The sequence below is a fragment of the Coloeus monedula genome (genome assembly GCF_965178545.1).
Source record: "Coloeus monedula genome assembly, chromosome: 39".
Classification (NCBI taxonomy): Eukaryota; Metazoa; Chordata; class Aves; order Passeriformes; family Corvidae; genus Coloeus; species Coloeus monedula.
Window position 1 is genome coordinate 1,142,016 of NC_138819.1, and position 28,000 is coordinate 1,170,015.

The following is a 28,000-nucleotide window of genomic DNA, read 5'->3' on the forward strand; positions in this document are numbered from 1 at the left end:
CGGGACCCCAGTGACGTCATAGCGTCCCTCGCGGCGCAGCGAAATGACGTCACAGGCAGCGCTTCACATCGGGTTTATTGAGGGGGGAGGGGGGCGCATGCGGGACCCCCTTAAACGGGCAACGCCAGAGTGGGGACCACGTCCTCCTGAAAGGGGAAACGCCAAGGCGGGGACCGTCCCCGGTCTTAAAGGGGCAACGACCAAAGCGGGTGCGTCCCGTCTTAAAGGGGCAGCGCCCTCCGGGGGGCCGCCTTAAAGGGGCAACGCCACGCAGGGAAGCGTTCCTCCTTCAAAGGGCAATGCCGGTGGGGCCCACCCCGTTGTTAAAGGAGCAACGACCCCCCCGCAGCAGCGGCCCGGCCGGGGGGCGGAGCCTGCAGGGGCGAGGCCCCGCCCACGAGGAGAGGCCCCTCCCCTCAGGGAGGTCCCGGGGGGGCCGCTTGTTCCTTCCTGAGCTGCGCCAGCTCCTGGGACAGCGACTCCAGGTCCTGGGAAAGGGGGGCAATGAGGGGGGGCAGCAGCCACGCCTCCTGCCCGAAGCCACGCCCTCCGAGCGGCCACACCCTCGTCCTGGCCACGCCCACACCTTAAGGCCCTCCCACACACCATAAAAGGTCAGTGACGTCACCCAGCAAACCACGCCCCAATTCTTGAGCCACGCCCCCTACGCCACACCCATCACAAGCCACGCCCCCGCATTTAGCCACGCCCCTTTACAGCGCCGCGCCCCGGGCCGGCCCCGCCCCCTCACCTGAGCCAGGTGCAGGTTCTTGGTCAGCTGCTCCTCCAGGAGGTTCTGCAGCTTCTTGTTCATCTCCCGCAGCCCCTCCTCGGGTGGGCCCGTCCCGCGCCGCGGGGGCCCCGCGGGAGCCGCCGCCTCTGGGGGGACACGGGCACAGGTGAGAGGGGACAGGGGAGAGGGGACACGGGCACAGGTGAGAGGGCACAGGTGAGAGGGGACAGGTGAGAGGGGACAGGGGCACAGGGGACACGGTGAGAGGGGACACAGGCGGACAGGTGAGAGGCGACCTAAGTGTGTGGGGACAGGTGGGACACTGGCTGAAGGGGCAGACGGCTGGGACAGGTGAGGGACAGGTGAGGGCACAGGTGGGGGCACAGGTGGGGGCACAGGTGGGGGCACAGGTGAGGGCACAGGTGGGGGCACAGGTGAGGGCACAGGTGGAGGCACAGGTGAGGGCACAGGTGGGGGCACAGGTGAGGGCACAGGTGAGGGCACAGGTGGGGGCACAGGTGGGGGCACAGGTGAGGCACAGGTGAGGGCACAGGTGGGGGCACAGGTGAGGCACAGGTGGGGGCACATGTGAGGGCACAGGTGAGGGCACAGGTGAGGGCACAGGTGAGGGCACACGTGGGGGCACAGGTGGGGGCACAGGTGAGGGCACATGTGAGGGCACAGGTGAGGGCACAGGTGGGGGCACAGGTGAGGCACAGGTGAGGGCAGGGAGGTGTGGGCTGGCAGGGGTGCCCGCGGTGCCCGCGGTGCCCTCACCGGTGCGGCTGTCGCGCACGAAGCTCTGGATGATGGCGCTCTTCCTGCACAGGTCCTCGGCCATGGACGCGCTCGACACCTCCAGGTGCCTCACCTGGGCGGGGTGGGGGTGGGGAGGTGCCAGGTGAGCCCCGCCCTGGCACCCGCCCCACCCCTCCCAGTCCCTCCCAGTGCTCCCAGTACCTTCTCCTCCAGCAGCCAGCGCTCCTGCTGGCTCTGGGCCAGCCGCTGGAACAGCTCGGCCACCTCAGCCGGGGACAGGCCCCCCCCGGCCGGGACCCCCCCGGCGCTGCCGCCCCCGGGGCTGCCCGAGCCCGACTGGGGGAGGGGTGGGGAGGGGAGAAAGGGGCGTGGTCAGAGCCCCAGGCCACGCCCACCAAAGCTCCACCCCCTCCAGGGGGTTAATTCATAAGGGGGAGGGGCCAGCAGGCCACGCCCACAACGAGCCACACCCCCAGCTGTGCCCCAAGGAGGCCATGCCTCTAATTAATTATGGCTGGAGAAAGCCACACCATAATTAATCATGCCCCAATTAAGCCACACCCCAAAGCCACACCCCTATTTAATTATAGCTGAAGTAAGCCACACCATAATTAATCATGCCCCAATTAAGCCACACCCCAAAGGCTCACTGCTAATTAGTTATGGCTGGAAAAAGCCACACCATAATTAATCATACGGCAATTAAGCCACACCCCAAAAGCACACCCCTAATTATGGCTAAACAAAGGCACGCTGTAATTAATCATGCCCCAAGTAAGCCACACCCTCTAAGCCACGCCCACAAGGGGTTTACACACCAAGGCCACACCCCTCAGCCCACGCCCTTAATTAAAACCCACCAAGCCACACCCCCACCAAGCCACGCCCCCAAATTATTCATGCCCTAACAAAACCACGCCCTGATTAAACCACGCCCTCTTTACATCACAACTGCAGGGCCACACCCTCTTAGGCCACGCCCACAAAGCCACACCCATTTAACCCTGACCACACCCCATTGAGCCACGCCCACAAAGCCACACCCATTTAACCATGACCACACCCCGTTAAGCCACGCCCACAAAACCACACCCATTTAACCCCGACCACCACACCCCGTTAAGCCACGCCCACAAAGCCACACCCATTTAGCCCTGACCACACCCCATTAAGCCACGCCCACAAACCCGCACCCATCTAACCCGACCGCCACACCCCATTAAGCCACGCCCACAAAGCCCCACCCATTTAACCATGACCACACCCCATTAAGCCACGCCCACAAACCCACACCCATTTAACCCCGACCACCACACCCCATTAAGCCACGCCCACGCCACACCCATTTAACCATGACCACACCCCGTTAAGCCACGCCCACAATGCTACACCCATCTAACCCCGACCACACCCCATTAAGCCACGCCCATAAAAGCCATGCCCACAAAGCCACACCCATTTAACCACGACCACACCCCATTAAGCCACGCCCACAATGCCACACCCATTTACCCTGACCACACCCCATTAAGCCACGCCCACAAAGCCACACCCATTTAACCATGACCACACCCCGTTAAGCCACGCCCACACCACACCCATTTAGCCCCCCCACACCCCGTTAAGCCACGCCCACAAAGCCCCACCCATTTAACCATGACCACACCCCGTTAAGCCACGCCCACAAAGCCACGCCCATTTAACCCCGACACCACACCCCATTAAGCCACGCCCACAAAGCCACACCCATTTAACCCCGACCACACCCCATTAAGCCACGCCCACAAAGCCACACCCATTTAACCCTGACCACCACACCCCGTTAAGCCACGCCCACAAAAGCCCCACCCATTTAGCCCTGACCACACCCCACAAAGCCCCACCCATTTAACCATGACCACACCCCGTTAAGCCACGCCCACAAAGCCCCACCCATTTAACCCCAACCACCACACCCCATTAAGTCACGCCCACAAAGCCCCACCCATTTAACCCCGACCACACCCCATTAAGCCACGCCCACCACACACCCCACATTGCCCCACCCACCCAAGCCCCGCCCCTTTGTCGAGGCCACGCCCACCTTGGTGCTGCCGGGGGCGGAGCCGTCGCGGCCCAGCGAGGACACGGAGCTGCTGTCCCCGCCCGGGCCCCGCCCCGGCGAGCCCCCATCCAGCCCCAGCTCCTCCAGCCCTGCAAGGGAGCCCAAAATCCCATCAGGGAGCCCAAAATCCACCCAAGGGAGCCCAAAATGCCCTCAGGGAGCCCAAAATTCCATCAGGGACCCCAAAATCCACCCAAGGGAGCCCCAAAATGCCATCAGGGACCCCAAAATCCACCCAACGGAGTCCCAAAATGCCCTCAGGGAGTCCCAAAATGCCCTCAGGGACCCCAAAATCCACCCAAGGGAGCCCAAAATCCCCTCAGAGAGTCCTAAAATGCCCTCAGGGACCCCAAAATCCACCCAAGGGACCCCAAAATCCCCTCAGGGAGTCCTAAAATGCCATCAGGGAGCCCAAAATTCCACCCAAGGGAGCCCCAAAATGCCATCAGGGACCCCAAAATCCACCCAAGGGAGCCCAAAATCCCCTCAGGGAGTCCCAAAATGCCCTCAGGGAGCCCAAAATCCCCTCAGGGAGTCCCAAAATGCCCTCATGGAGCCCAAAATCCACCCAAGGGAGCCCCAAAATCCCCTCAGGGACCCCAAAATCCACCCAAGGGAGTCCCAAAATGCCCTCAGGGAGTCACAAAATGCCATCAGGGAGCCCAAAATTCCACCCAAGGGAGCCCCAAAATGCCCTCAGGGAGTCCCAAAATGCCCTCAGGGAGCCCAAAATCCACCCAAGGGAGCCCCAAAATGCCCTCAGGGAGTCCCAAAATGCCCTCAGGGAGCCCAAAATCCACCCAAGGGAGCCCCAAAATGCCATCAGGGAGCCCAAAATCCACCCAAGGGAGCCCAAAATGCCATCAGGGAGCCCAAAATCCACCCAAGGGAGCCCAAAATCCCCTCAGGGAGTCCCAAAATGCCATCAGGGAGCCCAAAATTCCACCCAAGGGAGCCCCAAAATGCCATCAGGGAGCCCAAAATCCACCCAAGGGAGTCCCAAAATGCCCTCAGGGAGTCCCAAAATGCCCTCAGGGAGCCCAAAATCCACCCAAGGGAGCCCCAAAATGCCATCAGGGAGCTCAAAATCCACGCAAGGGAGCCCAAAATGCCATCAGGGAGCCCAAAATCCACCCAAGGGAGCCCAAAATCCCCTCAGGGAGTCCTAAAATGCCCTCAGGGACCCCAAAATCCACCCAAGGGAGTCCCAAAATGCCATCAGGGAGCCCAAAATCCACCCAAGGGAGTCCCAAAATGCCCTCAGGGAGTCCCAAAATCCACCCAAGGGAGCCCAAAATTCCACCCAAGGGAGTCCCAAAATCCCCTCAGGGAGTCCCAAAATGCCATCAGGGACCTCAAAATCCACCCAAGGGACCCCAAAATCCACCCAAGGGAGCCCAAAATCCCCTCAGGGAGTCCCAAAAATGCCATCAGGGACCTCAAAATCCACCCAAGGGACCCCAAAATCCACCCAAGGGACCCCAAAATCCCCTCAGGGATGCCAAAATCCTCCCGGGCAGCCCCAAAATCCCGTCAGGGACCTCAAAATCCCGTCAGGGAGCCCAAAATCCCCCCAAGAGAGTCCCAAAATCCTCCCAGGCAGGTCCAAAATCCCATCGGGGACCCCAAAATTCCCTCAAGGACCCCAAAATCCACCCAAGGGAGCCCCAAAATTCCCTCAAGGACCCCAAAATCCACCCAAGGGAGCCCCAAAATCCCCTCAGGGACCCCAAAATCCTCCCAGGCAGCCCCAAAATCCCATCGGGGACCCCAAAATTCCCTCAGGGACCCCAAAATCCACCCAAGGGAGCCCCAAAATCCCCTCAGGGACCCCAAAATCCCCTCAGGGACCTCAAAATCCTCCCGGGCAGCCCCAAAATCCCGTCAGGGACCCCAAAATGCCATCAAGGCTCCCAAAATCCTGTCAGGGACCCCAAAATCCTCCCGGGCAGCCCCAAAATCCACCTGGGGACCCCCAAAATCCTGTCAGGGACCCCAAAATCCCCTCAGGGACCTCAAAATCCCCTCAGGGACCCCCAAAATCCACCCAAGGGAGCCCCAAAATCCCCCCAATCCTCAAACACCCCAAACCCAACCGAGCACCCCCTCAACTTTCAGCACCCCCTCCCCCCCCCATTAATTTTGAGGACCCTCCCCCATTAATTTTGGGACACCCCCATTAATTTTGGGACCCCCCCATTAATTTTGAGGACCCCCCCATTAATTTTGAGGACCCTCCCCATTAACTTTGGGACCCCCCCATTAATTTTGGGACCACCCCCGTTAATTTTGGGACCCCACCATTAATTTTGGGACCCCCCCCGTTAATTTTAGGACCCCCCCATTAATTTTGAGGACCCTCCCCATTAATTTTGGGACTCCCCCCATTAACTTTGGGACTCCCCCCATTAATTTTGCGACCCCTCCATTAATTTTGGGACCCTCCCCATTAATTTTGGGACCCCCCCCCCATTAATTTTGAGGACTCTCCCCATTAATTTTGGGACTCCCCCCATTAACTTTGGGACCCCCCCATTAATTTTGGGACCCCCCCCCCCATTAATTTTGAGGACCCTCCCCATTAATTTTGGGACTCCCCCCATTAATTTTGGGACCCCTCCATTAATTTTGAGGACCCTCCCCATTAATTTTGGGACCCCCCCCATTAATTTTGGGACTCCCCCCATTAATTTTGGGACCCTCCCCATTAATTTTGGGACCCCCCCCCCCCATTAATTTTGAGGACTCTCCCCATTAATTTTGGGACCTCTCCATTAATTTTGAGGACTCTCCCCATTAATTTTAGGACCCCCCCATTAATTTTGGGACTCCCCCCATTAACTTTGGGACCCCACCATTAATTTTGGGACCCCCCCCGTTAATTTTGGGACCCCTCCATTAATTTTGGGACCCTCCCCATTAATTTTGGGACCCCCCCATTAATTTTGGGACCCCTCCATTAATTTTGGGACCCTCCCCATTAATTTTGGGACCCCCCCATTAATTTTGAGGACCCTCCCCATTAACTTTGGGACCCCCCCATTAATTTTGGGACTCCCCCCATTAATTTTGAGGACCCTCCCCATTAATTTTGGGACCCCCCCATTAATTTTGAGGACCCTCCCCATTAATTTTGGGACACCCCCATTAATTTTGGGACACCCCCATTAATTTTGAGGACCCCCCCATTAATTTTGAGGACCCTCCCCATTAATTTTGGGACACCCCCATTAATTTTGCGACCCCTCCATTAATTTTGGGACCCTCCCCATTAATTTTGGGACCCCCCCCCCCCATTAATTTTGGGACTCCCCCCATTAACTTTGGGACCCCACCATTAATTTTGGGACTCCCCCCATTAATTTTGGGACCCCCCCATTAATTTTGAGGACCCTCCCCATTAATTTTGGGACCCCCCCATTAATTTTGAGGACCCTCCCCATTAATTTTGGGACGCCCCCCATTAATTTTGGGACTCCCCCCATTAATTTTGGGACTCCCCCCATTAACTTTGGGACCCCACCATTAATTTTGGGACTCCCCCATTAATTTTGGGACCCCACCATTAATTTTGGGACCCCCCCCGTTAATTTTGGGACCCCTCCATTAATTTTGAGGACCCTCCCCATTAACTTTGGGACCCCCCCATTAATTTTGGGACTCCCCCCATTAACTTTGGGACCCCACCATTAATTTTGGGACCCCCCCCGTTAATTTTGGGACCCCTCCATTAATTTTGAGGACCCTCCCCATTAACTTTGGGACCCCCCCATTAATTTTGGGACTCCCCCCATTAACTTTGGGACCCCCCCATTAATTTTGGGACCCTCCCCATTAATTTTGGGACCCCTCCATTAATTTTGAGGACCCTCCCCATTAATTTTGGGACACCCCCATTAATTTTGCGACCCCTCCATTAATTTTGGGACTCCCCCCATTAATTTTGGGACCCCCCCATTAATTTTGCGACCCCTCCATTAATTTTGAGGACCCCCCCCATTAATTTTGAGACCCCCCCCCATTAATTTTGGGGCCCCCCCTGACCCGAGCGGGCCCTGCTGGGCACCAGCAGCTCCTGCAGCCGCTCCTGCAGCCGCTCCCCCCGGCGCCGCTCCAGCTGCAGCTGCCTCCGCAGGTCCTTCAGCTGGGGAGGGGGGAAAGGAGGAGGATTTTGGGGGGTGGGGGGCTCTGGGGACCCCCCAAAATTTTGGGGAGGGGGTCCTCAAAATCCTCAGAGCGTCCCCAAAGCCCCCCCGGGGTCGCTCACGGCGGCGCTGCCTTTCTTCTCCAGGATGCGCTGCCCGTCCTGCACGTCCTTCAGCTCCTGGGGGGGTTTGGGGGGGGGTTTAGGGGGTTTAGGGGGGGTTTAGGGGATTTTGGGGGGTTTTGGGGGGTCCTGAGGGGGATTTGGGGGAGTTTTTAGGGGATTTTGGGGGGTTTTGGGGGATTTGGGGGGCTCTTGGAGGGTCCTGAGGGGGATTTGGGGGGGGTCCTTCAGCTCCTGGGGGGGTTTGGGGGGGGGTTTAGGGGATTTTGGGGGGGTTTAGGGGATTTTGGGGGGTTTTGGAGGGTCCTGAGGGGGATTTGGGGGGGGTCCTTCAGCTCCTGGGGGGGGTTGGGGGGGGGTTTAGGGGATTTTGGGGGATTTTAGGAGATTTTGGGGTGGTTTGAGGGGTCCTGAGGGGGATTTGGGGGGCTTTAGGGGATTTTGGGGGGTTTTGGGGGGTCCTGAGGGGGATTTGGGGGGGTTTAGGGGATTTTGGGGGGTTTTGGGGGGTCCTGAGGGGGATTTGGGGGGGGTTTAGGGGATTTTGGGGGGTTTTGGGGGGTCCTGAGGGGGATTTGGGGGAGTTTTTAGGGGATTTTGGGGGATCCTGGGGGATTTGGGGGAGTCCTTAGGGGATTTTGGGGGGTCTTCGGGGGTCCTGAGGGGGATTTGGGGGCATCCTTCAGCTCCTGGGGGGATTTTGGGGGGGGGTTTAGGGGATTTTGGGGGATTTTAGGGGATTTCGGGGTGGTTTGAGGGGTCCTGAGGGGGATTTGGGGGGGGTCCTTCAGCTCCTGGGGGGGGTTGGGGGGGGGGTTAGGGGATTTTGGGGGGTTTTGGGGGGTCCTGAGGGGGATTTGGGGGAGTTTTTAGGGGATTTTGGGGGGTCTTGGAGGGTCCTGAGGGGGATTTGGGGGAGTCCTTAGGGGATTTTGGGGGGGTCTTGGGGGATTTGGGGGGCTCTTGGAGGGTCCTGAGGGGGATTTGGGGGGGGTCCTTCAGCTCCTGGGGGGGGTTTGGGGGGGGGTTTAGGGGATTTTGGGGGATTTTAGGGGATTTTGGGGTGGTTTGAGGGGTCCTGAGGGGGATTTGGGGGAGTTTTTAGGGGGTTTTGGGGGTCTTGGAGGGTCCTGAGGGGGATTTGGGGGAGTTTTAGGGGATTTTGGGGGGTCTTGGAGGGTCCTGAGGGGGATTTGGGGGAGTTTTAGGGGATTTTGGGGGGTCTTGGAGGGTCCTGAGGGGGATTTGGGGGAGTTTTAGGGGATTTTGGGGGGTCTTGGGGGGTCCTGAGGGGGATTTGGGGGCATCCTTCAGCTACTGGGGGGATTTTGGGGGGGGTTTTAGGGGATTTTGGGGGATTTTAGGGGATTTTGGGGTGGTTTGAGCAGTCCTGAGGGGGATTTGGGGGAGTTTTTAGGGGATTTTGGGGGGTCTTCGGGGGTCCTGAGGGGGATTTGGGGGCATCCTTCAGCTACTGGGGGGATTTTGGGGGGGGGGTTTAGGGGATTTTGGGGGGGTTTAGGGGATTTTGGGGGGTTTTGGGGGGTCCTGAGGGGGATTTGGGGGAGTTTTTAGGGGGTTTTGGGGGGTCTTGGAGGGTCCTGAGGGGGATTTGGGGGAGTCCTTAGGGGATTTTGGGGGGGTCTTGGGGGATTTGGGGGGGTCTTGGGGGGTCCTGAGGGGGATTTGGGGGCATCCTTCAGCTCCTGGGGGGATTTTGGGGGGGGGTTTTAGGGGATTTTGGGGGGGTTTAGGGGATTTTGGGGGGTTTTGGGGGGTCCTGAGGGGGATTTGGGGGAGTTTTTAGGGGGTTTTGGGGGGTCTTGGAGGGTCCTGAGGGGGATTTGGGGGAGTTTTTAGGGGGTTTTGGGGGGTCTTGGAGGGTCCTGAGGGGGATTTGGGGGAGTTTTAGGGGATTTTGGGGGGTCTTGGGGGGTCCTGAGGGGGATTTGGGGGAGTTTTTAGGGGATTTTGGGGGGTCTTCGGGGGTCCTGAGGGGGATTTGGGGGCATCCTTCAGCTCCTGGGGGGATTTTGGGGGGGGTTTTAGGGGATTTTTGGGGATTTTAGGGTGGTTTGAGGGGTCCTGAGGGGGATTTGGGGGGGGTCCTTCAGCTCCTGGGGGGGGTTTAGGGGATTTTGGGGGGTCTTGGGGGATTTTGGGATATTTTGGGGCGGTTTGGGGCAGTTTTGGGGCAATTTTGGGGTGGTTTGGGGCAGTTTTGGGGCTGGTTTGGGCAGGTTTGGGGTGTTTTGGGGCAGTTTGGGGTGGTTTGGGGCAGTTTTGGGGTGGTTTGGGGCAGGTTTGGGGTGTTTTGGGGCAGTTTTGGGGTGGTTTGGGGCAGTTTGGGGCCATTTTGGGGCAGTCTGGGGCAGTTTGGGGCAGTTTGGGGCTGTCTGGGGCCGTTTTGGGGCAGTTTGGGGGCAGTTTGGGGCAGTTTGGGGGCAGTTTGGGGCAGACTGGGGCAGTTTCGGGCCCTCTGGGGCAGTTTAGGGCCGTTTTGGGGCAGTTTTGGGGTGGTTTGGGGCCGTTTTGGGGTGATTTGGGGTGTTTCGGGGCAGTTTGGGGCAGGTTTGGGGCAGGTTTGGGGCAGTTTGGGGCGGTTTTGGGGCAGTTTGGGGCCGTTTGGGGCAGTTTTGGGGCAGCTTGGGGCAGGTTTGGGGTGTTTTGGAGCAGTTTGGGCTGGTTTGGGGCAGTTTGGGGCAGTTTTGGGGCCGTTTGGGGCAGTTTTGGGGTGGTTTGGGGCTGTCTGGGGCCGTTTTGGGGCAGTTTGGGGGCAGTTTTGGGGCAGTCTGGGGCAGTTTGGGGCAGTCTGGGGCAGTTTGGGGCCGTTTTGGGGCCGTTTGGGGCAGTTTGGGGCAGTTTGGGGCAGTCTGGGGCTGTTTTGGGGCTGTTTTGGGGCAGTTTGGGGCAGTTTGGGGCAGTTTGGGGCGGTTTTGGGGCGGTTTTGGGGCCGTTTGGGGCAGTTTTGGGGTGGTTTGGGGCAGTTTAGGGCAGTTTAGGGCAGTTTAGGGCAGTTTGGGGCAGTTTGGGGCCGTTTGGGGCCGTTTGGGGCAGTTTGGGGCAGTTTGGGGCCGTTTGGGGCAGTTTTGGGGCCGTTTGGGGCAGTTTTGGGGCAGTTTGGGGCAGTTTGGGGCTGTTTTGGGGCAGTTTTGGGGCAGTTTGGGGCCGTTTTGGGGCCGTTTGGGGCAGTTTTGGGGCCGTTTGGGGCAGTTTAGGGCGGTTTTGGGGCAGTTTGGGGCCGTTTGGGGCCGTTTTGGGGCCGTTTTGGGGCCGTTTGGGGCAGTTTAGGGCCGTTTTGGGGCAGTTTGGGGCAGTTTGGGGCAGTTTTGGGGCAGTTTAGGGCAGTTTGGGGCAGTTTTGGGGCAGTTTGGGGCAGTTTTGGGGCGGTTTTGGGGCAGTTTGGGGCGGTTTTGGGGCAGTTTGGGGCGGTTTTGGGGCAGTTTGGGGCAGTTTGGAGCCGTTTCGGGGCCGTTTGGGGCAGTTTGGGGCGGTTTTGGGGCCGTTTGGGGCAGTTTGGGGCAGTTTGGGGCAGTTTGGGGGCAGTTTGGGGCAGACTGGGGCAGTTTCGGGCCCTCTGGGGCAGTTTAGGGCCGTTTTGGGGCAGTTTTGGGGCGGTTTGGGGCCGTTTTGGGGTGATTTGGGGTGTTTTGGGGCAGTTTGGGGCAGGTTTGGGGCAGTTTGGGGCAGTTTAGGGCAGTTTGGGGCAGTTTGGGGCGGTTTTGGGGCAGTTTGGGGCAGTTTGGGGCAGTTTTGCGGCAGGTTTGGGGCAGTTTGGGGGCAGTTTGGGGCAGTTTCGGGCCCTCTGGGGCAGTTTAGGGCCGTTTTGGGGCCGTTTTGGGGCGGTTTGGGGCCGTTTTGGGGCGGTTTGGGGCCGTTTTGGGGTGATTTGGGGTGGTTTGGGGCAGGTTTGGGGCAGGTTTGGGGCAGGTTTGGGGCAGGTTTGGGGCCGTTTGGGGCAGTTTTGGGGCCGTTTGGGGCAGTTTGGGGCGGTTTTGGGGCAGTTTGGGGCCGTTTTGGGGCCGTTTGGGGCAGTTTAGGGCAGTTTGGGGCGGTTTTGGGGCAGTTTGGGGCAGTTTGGGGCGGTTTGGGGCCGTTTTGGGGCAGTTTGGGGCCGTTTGGGGCCGTTTTGGGGCAGTTTAGGGCAGTTTGGGGCCGTTTGGGGCAGTTTTGGGGTGGTTTGGGGCAGTTTAGGGCAGTTTAGGGCAGTTTGGGGCAGTTTGGGGCCGTTTGGGGCAGTTTTGGGGCAGTTTGGGGCCGTTTTGGGGCCGTTTGGGGCAGTTTTGGGGCCGTTTGGGGCAGTTTAGGGCGGTTTTGGGGCAGTTTGGGGCCGTTTGGGGCCGTTTTGGGGCCGTTTTGGGGCCGTTTGGGGCAGTTTAGGGCCGTTTTGGGGCAGTTTGGGGCAGTTTGGGGCAGGTTTGGGGCAGTTTGGGGCAGTTTGGGGGCAGTTTGGGGGCAGTTTGGGGGCAGTTTGGGGCAGTTTGGGGCAGTTTGGGGCAGTTTTGGGGCAGTTTTGGGGCCGTTTGGGGCAGTTTTGGGGCCGTTTGGGGCAGTTTGGGGCGGTTTTGGGGCAGTTTGGGGCCGTTTTGGGGCCGTTTGGGGCAGTTTGGGGCGGTTTTGGGGCAGTTTGGGGCCGTTTTGGGGCAGTTTGGGGCCGTTTGGGGCAGTTTTGGGGCCGTTTGGGGCAGTTTGGGGCAGTTTGGAGCCGTTTCGGGGCCGTTTGGGGCAGTTTGGGGCGGTTTTGGGGCAGTTTGGGGCAGTTTGGGGCGGTTTTGGGGCAGTTTGGGGCCGTTTGGGGCAGTTTTGGGGCCGTTTGGGGCAGTTTGGGGCAGTTTGGAGCCGTTTCGGGGCCGTTTGGGGCAGTTTGGGGCGGTTTTGGGGCAGTTTGGGGCAGTTTGGGGCGGTTTTGGGGCAGTTTGGGGCAGTTTGGGGCAGTTTGGGGCAGTTTGGGGCAGTTTGGGGCCGTTTGGGGCAGTTTTGGGGCCGTTTGGGGCGGGTTTGGGCTCCCACCTGTCTCAGGGCGCGTCCCTCGGCCTCGTGCAGCTCCCGCAGCCGCTGCTCCTCCCCCAGCGCCGCCCGCAGCCGCCCCAGCTCCGCCTGGGGGGGGCACAGGGGACCCTTGGGGACACTCGGGGCCATTTTTGGGCGTTTGGGGACATTTGAGGGGTCCCGGCACCACCCCAAGGTCCCCTCGGCCCAGGCGACACCGATGGGGATAGGAATTGTGATATCCCCTCCCTAAAACCTCCCAAAATCCCCCCAAAACCTCCCAAAATCCCCTAAAAATCCCCCCCAAAAAATCCCCCCCAAAAATTCCCCAAATCCCACCCCCAAAATCCCCCAAAACCTCCCAAAATCCTGCAAAAATCCCCCCCAAAATCCCCAAACCTCCCCTCAAAAATCCCCCAAAACCTCCCAAAATCCCCCCCAAAATCTCCCAAAATCCCCCAAACATCCCCCAAAATCCCCCAAACCCCCCTCAACAATCCCCCTAAAACCTCCCAAAATCCCCCCAAAACCTCCCAAAATCCCCTAAAAATCCCCCCCAAAAAATCCCCCCACAAAATCCCCCCAAAATCTCCCAAATCCCCCCCCAAACCCCCCCAAAATCCCCCAAACCCCCCTCAAAAATCCCCCAAACATCCCCCAAAATCTCCCAAAATCCCCCAAAATCCCCCAAATCCCCCCCAAAAATCCCCTAAAACCTCCCAAAATCCCCCAACCCCCCCCAAAATCCCCCCCAAAATATCCCCCAAAACCTCCCAAAATCCCCCAACCCCCCCCCAAATCCCCTAAAACCTCCCAAAATCCCCCAAATCCCCCCCAAAACCTCCCAAAATCCCCCAACCCCCCCCAAAATATCCCCCAAAACCTCCCAAAATCCCCCAAATCCCCCCCAAAACCTCCCAAAATCCCCCAACCCCCCCAAAATCCCCCCAAATCCCCCCCAAAAATCCCCTAAAACCTCCCAAAATCCCCCAACCCCCCCAAAATCCCCCCCCAAATCCCCTAAAACCTCCCAAAATCCCCCAACCCCCCCCCAAATCCCCTAAAACCTCCCAAAATCCCCCAAATCCCCCCCAAAACCTCCCAAAAATCCCCCAACCCCCCCCCAAATCCCCGCTGACCTCGAGCTGCCCCCGCTGCTCCTCCTGCTCCTCCCGCAGCCGCTCCTGGGGGGGGGCACAGGGGGGAGTTTTTGGGGGGTCCCCAATGCCGGGGGGTGGGGACAGACCCCAAAGGTGGGGAGGGGTCTCTGGGGGGGTCCCTGGGGGTCACCTGGGCGGCCTCGGCCTCGTGCAGGCGCTGGCGCAGCTCGTCCCGCTCACCTGAGCACACCTGGGGGGCACCGAAGGCCTTTGGGGGGGGGGCAGGAGACCCCCAAATCCTCCCCAGGGACCCCAAAAACCCCCCCTGGGAACCCCCCAGGACACTCAACCACCACCCCAAAACCCCACAAACCCCTCCCGGACCCCCCCCAAGACCCCCAAATCCCCCCAAGACTTCCCCAAATCCCCGCCCCCCCCCCCCCCAGCAGGACCCCCCAAACCCCTCAGCCCCCCCAAGACCCCCCCAAGACCCCCAATTCTTCCCCCAATTCCCCCCCCCCTCCCCCAGACTCCTCCACACCCCTCCGACCACCCCCGATGCCCCCCCGAGGAGGCCCCAAATCCCCCCCCAGCCCCCTCGGGAACCTCCAAAATCACCCCCAGACCCCTCGGGGACCCCCCCAGACCCCTCAAGGACCCCCCCCAAGACCCCCAGACCCCTCAGGGACCCCCTCAAACCCCTCGGGAACCCCCAAAATCACCCCCAGACCCCTCGGGGACCCCCAAAATCACCCCCAGATCCCTCGGGGACCCCTTCAAACCCCTCAGGGACCCCCCCCAAATCCCCCAGACCCCTCGGGGACCCCCCCAGACCCCTCAGGGACCCCCCCAAATCCCCCCAGACCCCTCGGGGACCCCCTCAAACCCCTCGGGAACCCCCAAAATCCCCCCCAGACCCCTCGGGGACCCCCAAAATCCCCTCCAGACCCCTCGTGAACCCCCCCAAATCCCCCCAAACCCCTCTGGGACCCCCCCCCCAAATCCCCCCAAACCCCTCTGGGACCCTCCCCCAAATCCCCACAGCCCTGAGGAGACCCCAAATCCCCCCCAGACCCCTCAGGGACCCCCCCAGACCCCTCAGGGACCCCCCCCAAATCCCCCCAGACCCCTCGGGGACCCCCCCAGACCCCTCAGGGACCCCCCCAAATCCCCCCAGACCCCTCGGGGACCCCCTCAAACCCCTCGGGGACCCCCAAAATCACCCCCAGCCCCCTCGGGAACCCCCCCAAATCCCCCCCAGACCCCTCGGGGACCCCCCCAAACCCCTCAGGGACCCCCAAAATCACCTCCAGCCCCCTCGGGAACCCCCCCAAATCCCCCCAAACCCCTCTGGGACCCTCCCCCAAATCCCCACAGCCCTGAGGAGACCCCAAATTCCCCCAAACCCCTCAGGGACCCCCCAAACCCCTCTGGGACCCTCCCAAACCCCCCCAAACCCCTCGAGAACCCCCCCCCAGCCCCCTACAGGGACCCCACAAACCCCCCCCCAGCCCCCTCAGGGACCCCCCCCAAATCCCCCCAGACCCCTCGGGGACCCCCCCAAACCTCTCAGGGACCCCCAAAATCACCCCCAGACCCCTCGGGAACCCCCCCAAATCCCCCCAAACCCCTCTGGGACCCTCCCCCAAATCCCCACAGCCCTGAGGAGACCCCAAATCCCCCCCAGCCCCCTCAGAGACCCCCCCAGCCCCCTCAGGGACCCTCCCAAATCCCCCCAGACCCCTCGGGGACCCCCCCAAATCCCCCCCTAAACCCCTTGGGAACCCCCAAAATCCCCCCCCAGACCCCTCAGGGACCCCCTCAAACCCCTCAGGGACCCCCAAAATCCCCCCCCAGACCCCTCAGGGACCCCCTCAAACCCCTCAGGGAACCCCCAAAATCACCCCCAGACCCCTCGGGGACCCCCCCAAATCCCCCCAGACCCCTCAGGGACCCCCCCCCAAATCCCCCCAGACCCCTCAGGGACCCCCCAAATCCCCCCAGACCCCTCAGGGACCCCCCAAATCCCCCCAAATCCCCCCCAGGGACCCCCGCCCCACCTGCAGCTGGCTCCGGCTGTCCCGCAGCTCCCGGGCCTGGGTCTCGTTCAGCTCCCGCAGCCCCCCCTGGGCCTGCCCCAAAAACACCGTGGGGGGGCTGGGGGGGCCCTATAGGAGCTCTATAGGGGCTGGGGGGGCCCTATAGGGGCTCTATGGGGCTGGGGGGCTCCTATGGGGCATTATGGGGGGTGGGGGGGTCCCTATGGGGCCCTATAGGGGCTCTATGGGGGGTAGGGGGTTCCTATGGGGCTCTATAGGGGGTGGGGGGGCCCTATAGGGGCTCTATGGGGCACTATAGGGGCTCTATGGGGCTGGGGGGGCCCTATAGGGGCTCTATGGGAGGTGGGGGGTCCCTATGGGGGGTGAGGTGGCCCTATAGGGGCTCTGTGGGGGCTGGGGGGGCCCTATGGGACCCTATAGGGGCTCTATGGGGGTGGGGGGCTCCTATGGGGCATTATGGGGGGTGAGGGGGCCCTATGGGGCCCTATAGGGGCTCTATGGGGGTGGGGGGCTCCTATGGGGCATTATGGGGGGTGAGGGGGCCCTATAGGGGCTCTATGGGGGGTAGGGGGTTCCTATGGGGCTCTATAGGGGGTGGGGGGGCCCTATAGGAGCTCTATGGGGCACTATAGGGTCCCATGGGGTTCCATAGGGTCTGTGGGGTGCCGATGGGGTTCTATAGGGACCTATAGGGTCTCGTGGGGTTCTATAGGGTCCGTGGGGTACCTATGGGGTTCTATAGGGTCCCGTGGGGTCCTATAGGGCCCCGTGGGGTTCCATAGGGTCTGTGGGGTTCTATAGGGTTCTATAGGGCCCCATAGGGTCCCGTGGGGTTCTATGGGGTTCTATAGGGCCCCGTGGGGTTCCATAGGGTCTGTGGGGTGCCGATGGGGTTCTATAGGGACCTATAGGGTCTCGTGGGGTTCTATAGGGTCCGTGGGGTACCTATGGGGTTCTATAGGGTCCCGTGGGGTCCTATAGGGCCCCGTGGGGTTCTATAGGGTCTGTGGGGTTCTATGGGGTTCTATAGGGCCCCGTGGGGTTCCATAGGGTCTGTGGGATTCTATAGGGTTTTATAGGGCCCCATGGGGTTCCATAGGGTCCCATGGGGTTCTATAGGGTTCTATAGGGTCCCGCGGGGTTCCATAGGGTCTGTGGGGTTCTATGGGGTTCTATAGGGCCCCGTGGGGTTCTATAGGGCCCCGTGGGGTTCTATGGGGTCTGTGGGGTTCTATGGGGTTCTATAGGGCCCCGTGGGGTTCCATAGGGTCCCGTGAGGTTCTATAGGGTTCTATAGGGTCCCGCGGGGTTCCATAGGGTCTGTGGGGTTCTATGGGGTTCTATAGGGCCCCGTGGGGTTCCATAGAGTCTGTGGGGTGCCGATGGGGTTCTATAGGGCCCCGTGGGGTTCTATAGGGATCTATAGAATCCAGTGGGGTTCCATAAGGCCCCGTGGGGTTCTATAGGGTTCTATAGGGTCCCGTGGGGTTCTATGGGGTCTGTGGGGTTCTATAGGGTCCCGTGGGGTTCTATGGGGTCTGTGGGGTTCTATAGGGCCCCGTGGGGTTCCATAGGGTCCCATGGGGTTCCATAGGGTTCTATAGGGCCCCGTGGGGTTCCATAGGGTCCCGTGGGGTTCCATAGGGTTCCATAGGGCCCCGTGGGGTTCTATAGGGTCCCGTGGGGTTCCATAGGGTTCTATAGGGCCCCGTGGGGTTCCATAGGGTCTGTGGGCTTCTATAGGGTTCTATAGGGCCCCGTGGGGTTCCATAGGGTCTGTGGGGTTCTATGGGGTTCCATAGGGTCCCGTGGGGTTCTATAGGGTCCCGTGGGGTTCCATAGGGCCCCGTGGGGTTCCATAGGGTCCCCGGACCTGCGTGGCCGCCTCCAGCTCCTGCTGCAGCCGCCGGCCCCGCGCCCGCAGCTCCCGCGCCTCCGAGTCCCAGCGGGCCCGGAGCCCCTCGGCCTCCGACCTGGGGAGGGGGCACGGCCATGGGACCCCCCCAAAACCCACCTGGGACCCCCAAAATGCACCTGGGACCCCCCCAAAACCCACCTGGGACCCCCAAAACCCACCTGGGACCCCCCAAAACCACCTGGGACCCCCAAGATGCACCTGGGACCCCCCCAAAACCCACCTGGGACCCCCAAAACCCACCTGGGACCCCCCCAAAAACCCACCTGGGACCCCCCCTGGGTCAGGGACCCCCCCCCCAAAATCCAGTCAGGACCCTAAAATCCCCCCAGGACCCCAAAAAAGTCCCCCAGGATCTGCCAAAATCCTCCCAAATTCCCCCCTTGGGCCCCCGAAATCCCCTCTGGGACCCCCCAAAACTCTGCGTGGGACCCCAAAAATCCCCCAGACCCCCCCAAAATCCCCCAGACCCCCCCAAAAATCCCCCAGACCCCCCCAAAAATCCCCCAGACCCCCCCAAAATCCCCCAGACCCCCCCAAAAATCCCCCAGACCCCCCCAAAATCCCCCAGACCCCCCCAAAAATCCCCCAGACCCCCCCCCCCACCGGCTCTCCCGGAGCAGCGTCTCCTTCTCCTCCTGCAGGCGGAGAAAACTGGGAAAAACCAGGGGAAAATGGGCAAAAACGGGGGAAAAAGGGGAAGCAAAGGTGGGAAATGGGGAGAAAATGGGGGGAAAAGGGGAAAAAAGGGGGAAATGGGGGAAAATGGGGGAAAAAGGGGAAAAAGGGGGAAATGGGGGAAAATGGGGGGAAAATGGGGGGGGGGAGGGAGGGAAGGGGGGAAATGAGGGAAAAATGGGGGGAAATGGGCAAAAAGGGGGGAAAAGGGGAGGAAATGGGGAAAAATGGGGGAAAATGGGGGAAAAGGGGGGGAAAAGGGGGGAAAAGGGGGAAAAGGGGGGAAAAGGGGGGAAAAGGGGGAAAAGGGGGGAAAAGGGGGGAAAAGGGGGGAAAAAGAGAGGGAAAGGGGGGGAATGGAGGGAAAAGGGGGGGAAATGGGGGAAAAAGGGGAAAAAGGGGAAAAAGCGGGGGGAAAAGGGGGAAAAAGGGGGAAAAATAAGGGATAAAAGTAAATAATGGGGGAAAATTGGCAAAAAAATGATGGAAACTGCACCTCCCCCTCCCCAATCCCCCCAAAACATTCCCGAAATTCTCACCTTTCCCGCTGTTCCCGCAGCTCCTCCGTCAGCTGGGGGGGGGGAAATTTGGGGTGGGGGCATCACTTGGATCCCCCAAATCCCAAAAGGAGCCCCCCAATTCCTCCCCTCCAGGACCCAAATCCCCCCTTGAAGCCCCCAAAATCCCCCCCTTGGGATCCCCCAAATCCCCCCTGGAGACCCCAAATCTCAAAAGGAACCCCCCCGAATCTTCCCCCCAGGACCCGAATCGTCCTCGAATCCCCCCCAGGTGATCCCAAATTCCCCTTCAGGAGCCCCCAAATCCCAAAAGGAGCCCCCCAAATCTCCCCTGGACCCCCAAATTTCCTGCCCCCCTCCCCCCAAAAGCCCCAAATCCTCCCCAGGAGACCCCAAACCCCCCCTCCCCCCCCCAATTCTCCCTCCCCCCCTCACCTTGGCCACCTCCTCCTGCAGCTGGGCCACCTCTGCCTGCAAGAGACCCCCGTGAGACCCCCCCCCCAAAAAAAAAACTCCACCTCCCCCCCTCCCCAAAATCCTCCCCCAATTCTCAATCCCTTTAAATCCCAAATTCCCCCCAAAATCTCCTCCTCAGAGCCCCCCCCCACCCAAAACCCCCAAAAGGAGCCCAAAATCCCCCCCAAAAAATCCCCCCAACCCCCCCCCCAAGACCCTCCCCAATTTATTCCCTTCCCAAAATTCCCCCCAGACCCTTTTAAACCCCCCCAAAACCCCCCCAAAACCTCCCAGAGCCCCCCAAATCCCCCCCAAATCCCCCCTACCTGGGCAGGGGGTGGTGGGGGGTCCCTGGGGGGGGCGTCCCCCCCTCCCCCCTCCTCTTTCTCTGGCCGTGGTTTTTGGGGGGGCTCTGGGGGGGCTGTTGGGGGAGGGGTGTCAGAGACCCCCTCCCCAAATTCATCTGGGGGGACCCCAAAACCGCCCCTCCCCCACATCCCCCCCAAATTCCTCCCCCCAGGGACCCTCTCAAACCCCTCCCCCCCAAAGCCACAGGGACCCCCCCCCAAAATCCCCCCAAATTCTCAGAGACCCCTCCCTGACCCCCCCCAAATCACCAGGGACCCCCCCAAACTCACCCCCAAATCCCCCCAAATTCTCAAATCCACCCCCACCCCACCCCCCAAAAACCCTCCAGGAGCCCCCCCAAATTCTCAGAGCCCCCCCCAGATCCCCCCCAAACATCCGGGACCCCCCAAAATCCCCCTCACCTTCGGGGGGGGCCCCCCCATCCCCTTGGGCTCCATCCTGGGGGGGCTGGGCCGAGCTCGGGGGGGGCTCAGGGGGGTCCCCAGGGGGGTCTCGGGGGGCTCCCCCCGCACCCCCCCCCTGCAGCCGCCGATTCTCCTCCTCGAGCCCCTCGATCTGGGCACAGAGCTGGGACCCCCCCCCAGGTCAGAGACCCCCCAAAATCGACCCCAAAATATCCCTGGGACCCCCCAAAAACACCTGGGATCCCCCCCCAGGTCAGAGACCCCCCAAAATCGACCCCAAAATATCCCTGGGACCCCCAAAAACCCACCTGGGATCCCCCCAGATCAGAGACCCCCGAAATCGACCCCAAAATATCCCTGGGACCCCCCAAAAACACCTGGGACCCCCCCCAGGTCAGAGACCCCCAAAATCGACCCCAAAATATCCCTGGGACCTCCCAAAAACACCTGGGACCCCCCCCAGGTCAGAGACCCCCAAAATCGACCCCAAAATATCCCTGGGACCCCCAAAAACCCACCTGGGACCCCCCTCAGGTCAGAGACCCCCAAAATCGACCCCAAAATATCCCTGGGAGCCCCCAAAAACCCACCTGGGATCCCCCCAGATCAGAGACCCCCGAAATCGACCCCAAAATATCCCTGGGACCCCCAAAAACCCACCTGGGACCCCCCTCAGGTCAGAGACCCCCAAAATCGACCCCAAAATATCCCTGGGAGCCCCCAAAAACCCACCTGGGATCCCCCCAGATCAGAGACCCCCGAAATCGACCCCAAAATATCCCTGGGACCCCCCAAAAACCCACCTGGGACCCCCCTCAGGTCAGAGACCCCCCAAAATCGACCCCAAAATATCCCTGGGACCCCCCAAAAACACCTGGGACCCCCCTCAGGTCAGAGACCCCCCAAAATCGACCCCAAAATATCCCTGGGACCCCCAAAAACCCACCTGGGATCCCCCCAGATCAGAGACCCCCGAAATCGACCCCAAAATATCCCTGGGACCCCCCTCCCCAGGTCAGAGACCCCCAAAATCAATGCCAAAATATCCCTGGGATCCCCCCAAAATAACCCCAAAACACTCCTAGGACCTCCCTGGCTCAGGGACCCCCAAAATCAACCCCAAATTACTCCTGGGACCCCCCCAAAACCACCTGGGGACCCCCCCCCCCACCTCCCTCGGGTCAGGGACCCCCAAAATCCACCCCCAAAACACCCCTGGGACCCTCCCATGGGACCCCAAAATAACCCCGGGACCCTCTGGGGACCCCAAAATGACCTCGGGAGACCCTTCCAGACCCTAAAAGTGACACCGAGGACCCCCAAAAGGACCCCAAAAATAATCCCAGGGACCCCCAAAATGACCCTGCAGAACCCCAAAATGACTCCAGGACCCCCCAAAAATGACCTCAGAGAAGCCCCAGAGCCCCCCCAAAGTATCCCTGGGATGCTCCCAGTGGCTTGGGGCCCCCCCAAAATGAGACCCTTCAGGGTGGTTGTGGGGACTGGAGGGGGTTGGGGGTTGCACGGGGGGATTTTGGGGGGGTTTGGGGGGGATTTTGGGGTCCCACCTTGGCCAGTTCCCGCAGCAAGGTGCTGTTCTGGAGCCGGAAATCGTCCTCTTGGCTCTGCAGCTTCCCCTGCAGCATCCGGGTCTCCCCCAGCAGCGCCTCCACCTCCTGGGGACCCCCAAAAATGAACCCAGAGACCCCAAAATGGGATAGAACCCCCCCAAAATGGGATAGAACCCCCCCAAAATACCCCTGAACCAACCCAGAGACCCCCAAAACACCCCCGGGACCCCCCCTACAGCATCCGGGTCTCCCCCAGCAGCGCCTCCACCTCCTGGGGACCCCCAAAAATGGGATGGGAACCCCCAAAAATGAACCCAGAGACCCCAAAACGGGATAGAACCCCCCCAAAACGAGCTAGAACCCCCCCAAAACGAGATAGAACCCCCCCAAAATGGGATAGAACCCCCCAAAATGGGATAGAACCCCCCCCAAAACACCCCTGAACCAACCCAGACACCCCCAAAACACCCCCAGGGACCCCCCTGCAGCATCCGGGTCTCCCCCAGCAGCATCTCGACCCCAAAAACCGGCTCAGACTCCCCAAAAATGAACCCAGAGACCCCAAAATGGGATAGAACCCCCCCAAAATGGGATAGAACCCCCCCAAAAGGGGATAGAACCCCCCCAAAATACGCCTGAACCAACCCAGAGACCCCCAAAACACCCCCGGGACCCCCCCTACAGCATCCGGGTCTCCCCCAGCAGCGCCTCCACCTCCTGGGAACCCCCAAAAATGGGATGGGAACCCCCAAAAATGAACCCAGAGACCCCGAAACGGGATAGAACCCCCCCAAAACGAGATAGAACCCCCCCAAAACGAGATAGAACCCCCCCAAAACACCCCTGAACCAACCCAGAGACCCCCAAAACACCCCCGGGACCCCCCTGCAGCATCTGGGTCTCCCCCAGCAGCGCCTCCACCTCCTGGGAACCCCCAAAAATGAACCCAGAGACCCCAAAATGGGATAGAACCCCCCCAAAATGGGATAGAACCCCCCCCAAAATGGGATAGAACCCCCCCAAAACACCCCTGAACCAACCCAGAGACCCCCAAAACACCCCCGGGACCCCCCTGCAGCATCCGGGTCTCCCCCAGCAGCGCCTCCACCTCCTGGGAACCCCCAAAAATGAACCCAGAGACCCCAAAATGGGATAGAACCCCCCCAAAATGGGATAGAACCCCCCCAAAACACCCCTGAACCAACCCAGAGACCCCCAAAACACCCCCGGGACCCCCCCTACAGCATCCGGGTCTCCCCCAGCAGCGCCTCCACCTCCTGGGGACCCCCAAAAATGGGATGGGGACCCCCAAAAATGAACCCAGAGACCCCAAAATGGGATAGAACCCCCCCAAAATGGGATAGAACCCCCCCCAAAACACCCCTGAACCAACCCAGAGACCCCCAAAACACCCCCAGGGACCCCCCTGCAGCATCCGGGTCTCCCCCAGCAGCGCCTCCACCTCCTGGGAACCCCCAAAAATGGGATGGGAACCCCCAAAAATGAACCCAGAGACCCCAAAACGGGATAGAACCCCCCCAAAATGGGATAGAACCCCCCCCAAAACAAGATAGAACCCCCCCCAAAAGGGGATAGAATCCCCCCCAAAAGGGGATAGAATCCCCCAAAATACGCCTGAACCAACCCAGAGACCCCCAAAACACCCCCGGGACCCCCCCTACAGCATCCGGGTCTCCCCCAGCAGCGCCTCCACCTCCTGGGAACCCCCCCAAAATGGGATAGAACCCCCCAAAATGGGATAGAACCCCCCCCAAAACACCCCTGAACCAACCCAGACACCCCCAAAACACCCCCAGGGACCCCCCTGCAGCATCCGGGTCTCCCCCAGCAGCATTTCGACCCCAAAAACCGGCTCAGACTCCCCAAAAATGAACCCAGAGACCCCAAAATGGGATAGAACCCCCCCAAAATGGGATAGAACCCCCCCAAAACACGCCTGAACCAACCCAGAGACCCCCAAAACACCCCCGGGACCCCCCTGCAGCATCCGGGTCTCCCCCAGCAGCACCTCCACCTCCTGGGGACCCCCAAAAATGGGATGGGGACCCCCAAAAATGAACCCAGAGACCCCAAAATGGGATAGAACCCCCCCAAAATGGGATAGAACCCCCCCCAAAACACCCCTGAACCAACCCAGAGACCCCCAAAACACCCCCAGGGACCCCCCTGCAGCATCCGGGTCTCCCCCAGCAGCGCCTCCACCTCCTGGGAACCCCCAAAAATGGGATGGGAACCCCCAAAAATGAACCCAGAGACCCCAAAACGGGATAGAACCCCCCCAAAATGGGATAGAACCCCCCCCAAAACAAGATAGAACCCCCCCCAAAAGGGGATAGAATCCCCCCCAAAAGGGGATAGAATCCCCCAAAATACGCCTGAACCAACCCAGAGACCCCCAAAACACCCCCGGGACCCCCCCTACAGCATCCGGGTCTCCCCCAGCAGCGCCTCCACCTCCTGGGAACCCCCCCAAAATGGGATAGAACCCCCCAAAATGGGATAGAACCCCCCCCAAAACACCCCTGAACCAACCCAGACACCCCCAAAACACCCCCAGGGACCCCCCTGCAGCATCCGGGTCTCCCCCAGCAGCATTTCGACCCCAAAAACCGGCTCAGACTCCCCAAAAATGAACCCAGAGACCCCAAAATGGGATAGAACCCCCCCAAAATGGGATAGAACCCCCCCAAAACACGCCTGAACCAACCCAGAGACCCCCAAAACACCCCCGGGACCCCCCTGCAGCATCCGGGTCTCCCCCAGCAGCACCTCCACCTCCTGGGGACCCCCAAAAATGGGATGGGAACCCCCAAAAATGAACCCAGAGACCCCAAAATGGGATAGAACCCCCCCAAAATGGGATAGAACCCCCCCAAAACGAGATAGAATCCCCCCAAAATGGGATAGAACCCCCCCAAAACACCCCTGAACCAACCCAGAGACCCCCAAAACACCCCCGGGACCCCCCCTACAGCATCCGGGTCTCCCCCAGCAGCGCCTCCACCTCCTGGGAACCCCCAAAAATGAACCCAGAGACCCCAAAATGGGATAGAACCCCCCCAAAATGGGATAGAACCCCCCCAAAACACCCCTGAACCAACCCAGAGACCCCCAAAACATCCCCAGGGACCCCCCTGCAGCATCCGGGTCTCCCCCAGCAGCATTTCGACCCCAAAAACCGGCTCAGACTCCCCAAAAATGAACCCAGAGACTCCAAAAATGGGATAGAACCCCCCCAAAACGAGATAGAACCCCCCCAAAACGGGATAGAACCCCCCCAAAATGGGATAGAATCCCCCCAAAATGGGATAGAACCCCCCCAAAAGGGGATAGAATCCCCCCAAAATGGGATAGAACCCCCCCAAAACGAGATAGAACCCCCCCAAAACGAGATAGAACCCCCCCAAAATGGGATAGAACCCCCCAAAATGGGATAGAACCCCCCCCAAAACACCCCTGAACCAACCCAGACACCCCCAAAACACCCCCAGGGACCCCCCTGCAGCATCCGGGTCTCCCCCAGCAGCATTTCGACCCCAAAAACCGGCTCAGACTCCCCAAAAATGAACCCAGAGACCCCAAAATGGGATAGAACCCCCCCAAAATGGGATAGAACCCCCCCAAAACACGCCTGAACCAACCCAGAGACCCCCAAAACACCCCCGGGAGCCCCCTGCAGCATCCGGGTCTCCCCCAGCAGCATTTCGACCCCAAAAACCAGCTCAGACTCCCCAAAAATGAACCCAGAGACTCCAAAAATGGGATAGAATCCCCCCAAAATGGGATTGAACCCCCCCAAATACCCCTGAACCAACCCAGAGACCCCCAAAACACCCCCGGGACCCCCCCTACAGCATCCGGGTCTCCCCCAGCAGCGCCTCCACCTCCTGGGGACCCCCAAAAATGGGATGGGAACCCCCAAAAATGAACCCAGAGACCCCAAAATGGGATAGAACCCCCCCAAAACGAGATAGAACCCCCCCAAATTGGGATAGAACCCCCCCAAAACACGCCTGAACCAACCCAGAGACCCCCAAAACACCCCCGGGACCCCCCCTACAGCATCCGGGTCTCCCCCAACAGCGCCTCCACCTCCTGGGGACCCCCAAAAATGGGATGGGAACCCCCAAAAATGAACCCAGAGACCCCAAAACGGGATAGAACCCCCCCAAAATGGGATAGAACCCCCCCAAAAGGGGATAGAATCCCCCCAAAATACGCCTGAACCAACCCAGAGACCCCCAAAACACCCCCGGGAGCCCCCCTACAGCATCCGGGTCTCCCCCAGCAGCGCCTCCACCTCCTGGGGACCCCCAAAAATGAACCCAGAGACCCCAAAATGGGATAGAACCCCCCCAAAACGAGATAGAACCCCCCCAAAACGAGATAGAACCCCCCCAAAACGAGATAGAACCCCCCCAAAATGGGATAGAACCCCCCCAAAATGGGATAGAACCCCCCCAAAATACGCCTGAACCAACCCAGAGACCCCCAAAACACCCCCGGGACCCCCCTGCAGCATCCAGGTCTCCCCCAGCAGCATTTCGACCCCAAAAACCGGCTCAGACTCCCCAAAAATGAACCCAGAGACTCCAAAAATGGGATAGAATCCCCCCAAAATGGGATTGAACCCCCCCAAATACCCCTGAGCCAACCCAGAGACCCCCAAAAGATCCCAAAACTTCCCCAGGGATCCCCCAAAATGAACCCGGGGACGCTCCCAGTACCAACAGGGACCCCCAAAATCTCCCCCAGCACCCCCAGAGACCCCCAAGAGCCCCCCCCAGGACCCACCTGGGCCTTCTTGCTCTTACTGAGGGCCTGGAAAAGAAGGGGAGGGGTCACAAAGAGGTTTTGGGGGGCTCGGGGGGGGTCTCAGGGGGGTCATGAGGGGGATTTGGGGTTTTTTTGGGGGGGTCACAGGGGGGTCATGAGGGGGATTTGGGGTTTTTTTGGGGGGGTCACAGGGGGGTCATGAGGGGGATTTGGGGGTTTTTTTGGGGGGGGGCCACAGGGGGGGTCATGAGGGGGATTTGGGGTTTTTTTGGGGGGGTCACAAGGAGGGTTATGAAGGGGATTTGGGGTTTTTGTGGGGGGGTCACGGGGGGGTCACAGGGGGGTCACAAGGGGAGTCACAAGGGGGGTCACAGGGGCGATTTGGGGGGGTTTTTTTTTGGGGGGAGGGGGTAGGGGGGTCACCCTCACCTTGTTGGCCTTGGCCAGGTCCCTGTCCAGCGTCTGCACCCGCTGCCGCAGCCCCGACAGCTCTGGGGGGGTCACGACCGTGAGGGGGGGGCTGCTGAGACCCCTCCCCGGCCCTTCGGGACCCCCCCCCGGGACCCCCCAAGCCCCCCCGGCCGTACCGGCGCCGTTCTTGCGCAGCTCATCCGACAGCCGATAGTTCTCGGTGCGCAGCTCCAGCAGCTGCGCCTGGGGGGGGGTCGGGGGGGACTTTAGGAGGGCAAAGAGACCCCCGAGATCCCCTCGAGACCCCCCCAAACCTCCCCGAGGCTCCTCAAAACCCCCCCCCAATTCCCTACAACCCCCCCCAGGATCTCCCAGCCGCCCTGAGGAAGCCCTGCCCCAGCTCCTCCGGGACCGCCCCCCGGACCCTCCCAGACCCCCGGGACACCCCCAGACCCCTCCCGACGCTGCCGGGACCCCCACAAGCCCCCCCCGAACCTCCCCCAGGACCCTCCCCCGAGACTCCTCCGGGGCTCCCAGGCCCTTCTCGAGCTCCCCCAGAATCCCCAAGAGACGCCCCCCGAGCACAACCCCTCAGAGCCGCCCCCAGGACCCCCCCAAGTCCTCCCCAAGCGCCCCCGAACTCCTCCACAGCTCCCCCCCCGTCCCCCTTATCATCCCCCATGACCCTCCCACGACCCCTCTCAGGTCCCCCAGAGCCCCTGGAGCCCCCCCAGCCCCCTCCCCGAGCCCCCCGGGACCCCCGGGCCGCACCTGCATCCTCTGGAACTCCTCGGCCGACAGGGCCTGCGCCATCTTGGCGCGCGGGACCCCCCGCGGGAGGGGGCGGAAGTGGCCGCTCTGCCCCGGCG

General features: G+C 61.0%; 1 protein-coding gene across 1 annotated transcript; it reads right to left on the minus strand.

The window, feature by feature from the left end:
• Window positions 1–64: 64 nt before the first annotated feature.
• GRIPAP1 (GRIP1 associated protein 1) lies at window positions 65–27,966 on the minus strand. Its single transcript, XM_082300229.1, has 22 exons — window positions 27,903–27,966; window positions 27,308–27,374; window positions 27,150–27,211; window positions 26,739–26,765; window positions 21,921–22,028; window positions 20,350–20,515; window positions 19,906–20,000; window positions 19,559–19,594; window positions 19,145–19,176; window positions 18,534–18,581; window positions 17,886–17,985; window positions 16,013–16,084; window positions 14,143–14,202; window positions 13,992–14,036; window positions 12,874–12,960; window positions 7,864–7,920; window positions 7,641–7,740; window positions 3,576–3,685; window positions 1,694–1,828; window positions 1,511–1,604; window positions 752–879; window positions 65–488 (listed from the first exon to the last, which is right to left on the minus strand). The coding sequence occupies exons 1-22, from the start codon at window positions 27,942–27,944 to the stop codon at window positions 417–419; spliced, it is 1,743 nt and encodes a 580-aa protein (XP_082156355.1). The 5' UTR covers window positions 27,945–27,966; the 3' UTR covers window positions 65–416.
• Between the last annotated feature and the right edge of the window lie 34 nt (window positions 27,967–28,000).